The following is a 9112-nucleotide window of genomic DNA, read 5'->3' on the forward strand; positions in this document are numbered from 1 at the left end:
ATGAGAAACATGACAAATACCAATATCCATGCACCTTAACATTTATTGATCAAAGATGACATTTACTTCTGACAACAGAGGCCAAAGTCTATCACTTTCTCAACCTGAAGGCTCAGTGTTAGGATCTATTTGTAGAAATGTTATACAATATTCATAGTTATGTTTTAGTAGAGCAGATAGTTGGAATCTGAAATTACATCACTAGTTGCCACAAAATCCTACACACTGATCCTTTAAAGACCGTAACTAGTCAGTGGACGGCCACAGAAACATATCCTATGCCATCAGCCATATATGAAAAGATAAAAACGTATGCAGTCTGCATAGAAAGCACTGTATTGTAACACACTGTAACACAATATTAGTTTGACACTAAAGCCATTTCCAAACAATGATGTGTTTTCTATACAACTCAAAACACTATACAAAACACAGTGTATGAATTTAATCAATAAAAAAACCTCCTAGACTTCAAGAAGCATTTGTCTGCATGTACAATCTCAACTACTTTTAAAACTGAACTGTATTCTCTCTTTCTATTTTTTATTAATTCTATTTATCGACTGATTCAAATACCAGCTACATTTTTATACATATAAATTCATAAAATTAAGCATTTGAGAAATGATGCTAGCTTTTGATTAAGACCCTTATTACTTCTTAAGAGTACTTCCAGAATTATCTAAATACACCACAATTTATATTAACTGGGGAATATACCAATGAATGGTATGACATTGATCATTAACATGTTTTTTGCATATCAGACCTTTAAACACTACTGTCAAAATGCCTATTGTGCATAACATCAAATGCAGAAGCTGAGGGGAAGACTACATCACTCAAATTTAAACACCCTGAGAAGAGCAAGGAAAGCCAGTCAGCATCAAGTGGAGTTAGTGGAGGGACAGAAGAGATGTCACATTGAACATCAGAGGACATTTGAACAAAGACAAGGTTACCGTTTTACTGATGCATATAATTGTTTATTATCATAAGCACATATTATGTAATGAAGTGAGTTCCACTCGCTGAAGCTTTAACCTGTGGTCATATGGATCAGTTGTACTCAGGCTGGAGTGATCATTTTGACTAAGTAGAAATAACTTAAGTAGAAGAACATACATTCTTGTGTCATCTACAGAAAGTCCTTAGTTCACTAGGTATGTTTGAAGAGTTACTACAAGCTTTTTTTAAATGTATTGTCTAATTGATAACTGTAAAAAATACATTCACCTGACGCTTTTATCCAAAGCAATTTACAATTGCCATGTCAGAGGTCGCACACCTTTGGAGCAACTAGGGGTTAAGTGTCTTGCTCAAGGACACAATGGTGGACGGTCACAGTGGAGAGTTGAACCTGGGTTTCTCACACCAAAGGCACCACCCCATACAAACACCCAGTACATAATTGGCTAAGTTGCTAAACGCATCTTGTTGTCATGTAAGGGCCCTGTTCATGTTGGACAGACATTTTAATTGCGTTTTGTGTCTGTTAAGAGGCACAAAGACACTCTTTATGTATATGCCCCCATAACTGCCGTTTTAGCTGAGTGGGAGCTCTGGGCATTAGCTGAAGCGGCTCCGTGTTGCAAGCAACAATCCGGTTCGTTTTTTTTCCTATAGACAGTACTCACAAAAGGTATAACGATCAAGATTAACTTAAAAATTGCCCGGAGTTCTCCTTTAAGAGTAGGACATACAAGTTAAAACTTGTTGAAAAATTTGGTGTCCAACTTAATTTGCTCCTTTGAATTCTCCCCTAATAGGGTTATTTACTTACTGAATGTGGATTTATGAAAATTGTATGTTTTTTTTGTTCAGAAGGCCAAAAAACCCATAAACAGGGTGTAATGCAGTTTCGGTGACACACAGTAAATTATAAAAAATTATAACTAATCATAATGTTTACACTGATATATATTTATAAATAAATAAAGTTATATTTCTTTAGTGTGTAGTGAAAAAGCAAACAGTAAAAATAAAAAGTTAAAAGAAAAATTGGTACATCTCTCCAGTCTGATCTCTTGCACAGTAAAGTTGAAAATGAACTTTAAATTTATTTATAACCAGTGTTGGGAGTAACGCGTTACACAGCAATTACAGCAATGTATTGCTTTGCTGTAACGCCGTAATATAACACATTACAAAAACAAATCGGTAATATTATACATGGACGTTGTTAGGCTTATTTTAAGGGGGCTGAAACACCCTAACATGGTCCTAAGCCCCCACAAATAATAATAAGAAAAATAATTATTAGATGTTTATATATATATATATATATATATATATATATATATATATATATATATATATATATATATATTTGCTTCTGACGCCCATGTAACATTACTTTTGTTCAACAGAGTAGAAATGGAAGAACAGTTTGTCTGTTGCTTTTTATTAATTATGTATGCTTTTTATATGAACATGTTGGACAAAAAGATGAGTGCAAAGATTTTGCAAGTGCAGGTTACGCATACCCTGTATTTCAATGCAAGCAAAAGTGATGTCCCTGATATTATACTCGTTGCAATCTCAGTAATGTGAGTTACAATGCACTTTAATACGAAATTAAACACATGGACCCTGGCACCTATTTCTAAGAAAAACAAAATAAATCAGTAATATCTCCTCAACCATTTGGCCTAGATGCATAATTCTGGTCTCCTTTGAAAGGCCAGAAGCTAAGAAATATAAATCCATTGTATATTAACATATTTCTTTTACCATTACAGACTACATGGAGATGTAATATAGAAAAAATGTGAGATTTTCATCCTCGCCTGGTAAAAAAAGCTATATTTTAATGCAATAAACCATCAAAACCATCATAAGAAATAGATTATAATGCACCTGAATATCTTCTAATACACCTGGAATACAATTGTAACTGTAAATGTGATGAATAGAAACTGATGTAACACTTATTACAATCTTTCAAAAATATACCAGGTGAATGTCCATGTTTTGGCCATATTTACTTTTTATATGTTCACTTTTATTGGGAGTTATTTTCAAAACATTTTTCTCCATACAACCACATTCCAAATAACATAAAGCTTCCAAAACATTGAAATTTTGATAAAAATTCTCTCCTTTCCTTTCATAAAGGATGGTCCGGTGTACCCTATGCTAAAGGTAATATAAAAAGGAAGCATTGAGGCTCCTTTCCTTAGCTTTTAGAGAATTCAAACAGCTCTTATCATGGCTGCCGCTGAAATACTTCCGGTTCCACTTCACTCAGTTAGGAACCTTCCTAAGCAAAAAAGACTTTTCGACCGCAGCCCTAGTGTATAAGTACTTTTCATCAGTGCCAGTTTGTCTTGAACCCTTGTGTCAGCGTGCTAGAGATATTCCAGTGTTTGACCTTAGCTGTCCGTTTTTGACCTCAACTTCGCCATTTGATTTTTGATGCTGCTGCCTTTGACTTTTTGGACTTGGTTCAATGAAGTTTTTATTTTTGAACCACACTGAGTCATGCCTGATGAGTCTATTACCATTGTGTGTGTTTGCCACTGATAATCTGTAGTTAGATTACTTTTGTTTCAACATAATTAAAAATTAAACCATAATGAAGTTAGGCAATAAATTGATGGCCTCCGGCTCTTTGCCCATGCGTGTCAGTTTAAAAGTACAGTGAGTTCTCTCCATTCTTCATTATTACATCTCCTGCAGGGACTCAACAGCTGAGAGCTTCTCTCCTCTGACTAAACAACTAAAATGGCATTAAATGGTAAAATTGCAATAGTGACCGGAGCAGTGGGGGGAATAGGAAAAGCAATGACTGAGATGCTCCTGCAAAATGGTGCCAAGGTAAAGTGGAATCTAAGTAGCCTATATTTTCTGAAATACTATATAGGGAAATATTGTGATTTTAACTCCACTACATTTATTTAACAGCTACAGTTACTAGTTGTTTTCAGTGGTGGAAGAAGTATTCAAATCATGGCTTTAAGTAAAAGTCGCAATACTACAGAATAAATATACTGATATATAATGAATGTAGTGAAATGAAAAGTACAATATTTCTCTCTGAAATGTGGTGAAGTAGAAGTATAAAGTAGTATAAAATTGATATTCCCAAGTAATAGTAATCTCCTCTAAAGGTTAGGCCTACGTCTAAAGCTAGTAAGCAACCCTGGATAAATGACAGCATTCGCAGCCTAAAAAGGGAATGCAGGAAAGCAGAGCGCAGATGGAAAAAATCCAGTCTCCATTTCCATTATTAAAGTCCATTACCTCAGTCTGAAGGATTTATTAATTAACTACAATAACATGGTTAAGGATGCGAGAACACACTATTTTTCTGAACTCATTACTACACATAAACACAATTCCAGGTTTCTATTTAAGACTGTGGATCAGCTGGTAAACCCAACCCCTCCTTGTGCCTCTGCTGGAAGCAATGATGACTGTGAATAGTTTTTAACTTATTTTACCAATAAGGTGGTGTTTTATTTTGTATTGTTTCTGTATTATTGTTTTTTGGGTATTATTGTCTTTACACTTGTTAAAGCACTTTTTAACTTGTTTTTGAAAAGTGCTCTACAAGTAAAGATTATTATTATATTATATTACAATAGCCTGCAAGTACCTCAAATGTGAATTAAAGAATATGTACTACATGTACTAGTTATTTTCACCCTATTTAAATCAATAAAGGTAGAATAAAGACAAGGTATGATTAGATAAGCCTTTATTGATTCCCAGATGGGAAATTCTGTTGTTTTAGACCATAAATAAGTACAGATAAATAGTGAGAAGTAAAGTAAAAAAACAAAAAACAAAAAGGCAACTGATTGTATATGTGATGGCTCTTCACCTGTGCAGGTAGCCCTCCTGGATGTGAAAGAAACTGAAGGAAAGAATTTAATGGAAGCCCTTGAGAAAGTGTACGGACGGGAGAGAACTTTGTTCCACATATGTGATGTTGAATCAGAGGAGCAGGTGAAAGGTAACACGAATGAGAAATAAGACAAGTGGGAGAGGTGCTGAAGAGCCTGGAAACGCTTGAAGTTAATCAGTCATACCAGGACTTTGCAGAGTGTTTTGTGATTGTTTTTTCAACCAAAGGTTCCAGTTAGCAGATGTTTAACAGGAAGCTTCCAAACTCAGGAACATTTTGTCTTGTTGAGTTTACAGGAGTTAAGCCGATCAGATGGCATTTAATCGCAGGTCAACTTGAGAAAATATTTCATAAATCACAAGATTGCAACCTCTTTTGAAATGTTACACATGTACTTGGTGTACTTTTTTCACATATATATATGTCATCGGAACATCATCAGCACAAGCTTTTTGTTCATGCATCTGAAATAAATCTTGAACTTGATTGATGATAATTGCATCAATTATTGCACAACATACAAAATATTAGCCTTAAACAACTTAATAATAATAATAATAATGATAATAATACATTTTATTTCTATAGCGCTTTTCAGGACACTCAAAGACACTTTACAGGTAAAAGCAGAAGTTATGTACATTTAAAACCGATTAAAAACATAAATAGCATAATATAAAATATACAACTTGATAACTTGAATATAACATAGTCTACATTCAGTGAAGATTTGATTATAGTTAATAATAATTTCATGTCAGTAAATTACTACTGCAACAAATTATTATTTAATTAACAATAGGCCTACTGATTGTTTTCTCTATTAATGTTTTATTTAACTTTTAAAAAAAACTTATCTTTAAAAAACGCCTTGACTGATTCATGGATTATCAATATTGTCGCCAAATATATATATAAATGTATGTATATATCTCAAGCTGCCTTTCAGAACACCGCTGAAACCTTCGGAGGAATAGACATCCTGTGCAACAATGCCGCAAACGGGAATGAGACTGCGTGGGAGAAAACTGTCTCCACAAACCTTGTAAGAAGTAGAAAGAGTAACAAACTACCTCTGATTGGGATTATGGACATTACTTGTACCCGGCTCCCAAAAGGGAAATTACACCTCAACACACTGTATTTGTGTATGCAGTGTTTCATGAATTATGTCTTCCAACACTGCAAGAAAGAACATTTTCATTTCTTTCTTTTTTAGTGGTTAGGGTAAAGAAATTATTTGGCAATGTGACAGTTAAATTTTGCATTCAGCTTCCTCTGTTTCAACATTTGGTACTCAAAGGACGGCCTGCAGCAGCCGCTAACGTGTTTATAGACAGAAAAAGAGATTTCTGCTGACAACACCAAAAACAGCTATTAACCATTCTGTGTTGTAGGTGGGGGTTATCAGGGGGACTTACCTGGCTCTGGAGCACATGAGCAAGTTGAGTGGAGGTCGGGGAGGGATCATCGTCAACACTTCATCCATGGCAGGTAAAGCCCACCATGTACTGCAGATGTGTTTGTTTCTCCCTATTAAAGAAAACACCATTATTTGAATACACTTTTTGCATATTCTAAGGAGCTTACACACTATGCACTAACTTTGACAATTACCTCATAACTTTTAAAATTTGAAAAAGGGTCCCCACATCTCGTGGCACCCACACGCTAGAGCCTAGCTGGAATAGTTATCACTGTACTTGCAACTTGACACTGATTAAAATCACTGATTTTGTAAACCCACCTGAAACACTACTGGATGCCTCTCACTATCGTCAGACATATTATTGATCCAATTTCTATCCAGTCGTGAAGCACATCCTGTCATGCAATGTTTTTGTCTCAATTATTAGATAAGGTAAATCCTCAGAAAACTGCACACAGCCAATAACATGAATAAACAACATCTAAGAGGAACCAATAGTAAGATTTAAATGGGTCACAGTTGCAGCACACTGATGGGAAATGCCACCAGGTCTGGACATTGTTGTATGAAAATAAGACACAACATAGACACATTTTGTGCATCTCTGTTTTGACAACTCAAAATGTGAAATTTAATATTGACTTGTAAAATCTACATCCTACAGGTGTCAGTCCTGTATTAAGCTTTCCTGTCTACACGGCCACCAAGCACGGAGTGGTCGGCTTCACTCGAGCCATGGCGGTAAAGAAGGTTTTGTTATGATAAAAGCCAGAGAGATAAAGAAATTAGTTTAGTGGAATAAAAGCACTATAATTAAACATACATACAGCCTTTTCCTTTCAGTGCTTGTATTATACATTGTTCCTCCGAACAGTTGAAGCTTAATTGTGTGTATGTGTGTGTCTGTTACTAGGCTGCCTCTGCTGCATCAGGCTACGGTATTCGGGTCAATGTCCTTTGCCCAGGTTGTGTCCAAACTGAAATCTTCTCTACCATTAGAACCAATCTGGGGCCATATTCCCACCTGGCTGATGAAACCAAACAATTACTAGAAAAGCATGGGGTGTTAACGTAAGTCTAACGCTCACAACATTTTTGTTTGTTTGTTCTGCAGCAGGTTAACCTTAGGTGCTGACAGTCATTTTTAGACCCTTTGATGACATCATGTTGAAGTACATTATCACGACACACGCACGTATGATACTGTGTACATGCATATTTATTGAGGTCACTATACCTTCATATTTCAGTACATCTGAGGTAGCAGACTGCCTCCTCGAGCTGCTGACAGATGAGACGAAGAATGGAGAGGCCCTCCTGGTGTTACCACAAGGAAGGAAATACATGACTTTTCCCTCATTCATCTAGTAGCTCTTGACAATGAGAAACAACACCATCATACAGAATCAACCATTAGACTAATCTTGTCATCAAAACTGTAATGTCTCTAAGTGCGGTGATGTGCAAAGTAAAAAAAATGTCTTAAAGGATCAGTGTGTAAGATTTAGGGGGATATTGGCAGAAATATTGGCGGAAGTTGAATGTAACATTCATAAGTATGATTTCTTAATTCTTAATGTTTTCTTCTTCTTAATGGTGTACTTTGTTCCAGTGGAGCTGCTTCATATACTGCTAGGTAGTTTCAGCTATAATAATGAATCATATTTTATATGTCATATGTTTTGTATGTAAAATCGTAATCTGGAAGTAACAAGTAACTATCTGTTAAATGTGAAACAGAGTAAAAAAATATAATGGTGTGTAACAGCTCAGGAAATGCAGGACAGGACTCAAATGTAGACAAAGGCAGGCAGGATGATTTAAGAGATTTATTGATAAGACAGGCTTACAGACATTAACTTGTAGGAAGGCAGGCAGACATATACAGATAATCAGACAGGGAGGTTTTGGTTCAGGTCTGTGATTTTTGATGCTGCTGCCTTTGACTTTTTGGAGTTGGTTCAATGAAGTGTTTATTTGTGAACCACACTGAGTCATGCCTGATGAGTCTATTACCATTGTGTGTGTTTGCCACTGATAATCTGTAGTTAGATTACTTTTGTTTCAACATAATTAAAAATTAAACCATAATGAAGTTAGGCAATAAACTGATGGCCTCCGGCTCTTTGCCCATGCGTGTCAGTTTAAAAGTACAGTGAGTTCTCTCCATTCTTCATTATTACATCTCCTGCAGGGACTCAACAGCTGAGAGCTTCTCTCCTCTGACTAAACAACTAAAATGGCATTAAATGGTAAAATTGCAATAATGACCGGAGCAGTGGGGGGAATAGGAAAAGCAATGACTTAGATGCTCCTGCAAAACGGTGCCAAGGTAAAGTGGAATCTAAGTAGCCTATATTTTCTGAAGTACTGTACTTAAATTTACCTTTGAGGCAGGCTACTTGCAGGCTATTGTACTTGAGTATTTCGATGCTATTCTACTCTAAAGGTCCTCTCCACTAAATATTTATATGGAAATATTTTGCTTTTAACTCCACTACATTTATTTAACAGCTACAGTGGTGAATTGTTTTTATCTTATTTTACCAATAAGGTGGTGTCAATCAGAGCCTCTATTACCCCCGCGGCCTCTTACTCAGAGGTTCCTCACCAGCAACAATGGAGTTTTAACCAGTTTTATCCCATCGACTTGTCTGAGCTTTTAAAAACAGTATCACAAACGAGAGTGTCCTCCACCCCACTTGATGTAATACCTACAAAATTTTTACTGAAAGTAATAGATTCTGTTGGGCCCCATTTGATCTCTGTTTTTAACAGCTCCCTATCTACTGGTTGTGTCCCTGATTATTTTAAAACGGCTTGCGTGAACC

The 9112-nt window shown here is 35.8% G+C and overlaps 1 protein-coding gene across 2 annotated transcripts in view; it reads left to right on the forward strand.

The window, feature by feature from the left end:
• LOC123963840 (15-hydroxyprostaglandin dehydrogenase [NAD(+)]-like) overlaps nucleotides 1-8353 on the forward strand; it is a 15449-nt gene extending 7096 nt beyond the window's left edge. The window contains exons 2-8 of one of the 2 annotated variants that reach the window (XM_046040910.1): nucleotides 3682-3819; nucleotides 4837-4960; nucleotides 5791-5897; nucleotides 6250-6346; nucleotides 6946-7022; nucleotides 7195-7352; nucleotides 7532-8353. In XM_046040910.1, coding sequence (XP_045896866.1) covers nucleotides 3727-3819; nucleotides 4837-4960; nucleotides 5791-5897; nucleotides 6250-6346; nucleotides 6946-7022; nucleotides 7195-7352; nucleotides 7532-7649 — 774 coding nt within the window. In that variant the 5' untranslated portion in view covers nucleotides 3682-3726 and the 3' untranslated portion in view covers nucleotides 7650-8353. The remainder of the gene's footprint in view (nucleotides 1-3681; nucleotides 3820-4836; nucleotides 4961-5790; nucleotides 5898-6249; nucleotides 6347-6945; nucleotides 7023-7194; nucleotides 7353-7531) is intronic. The other variant, XM_046040911.1, reaches the window with a different exon arrangement.
• The last annotated feature ends 759 nt before the right edge of the window (nucleotides 8354-9112 follow it).

This window comes from Micropterus dolomieu, linkage group LG23 (assembly GCF_021292245.1).
Source record: "Micropterus dolomieu isolate WLL.071019.BEF.003 ecotype Adirondacks linkage group LG23, ASM2129224v1, whole genome shotgun sequence".
In the NCBI taxonomy this organism is placed as follows: domain Eukaryota; kingdom Metazoa; phylum Chordata; class Actinopteri; order Centrarchiformes; family Centrarchidae; genus Micropterus; species Micropterus dolomieu.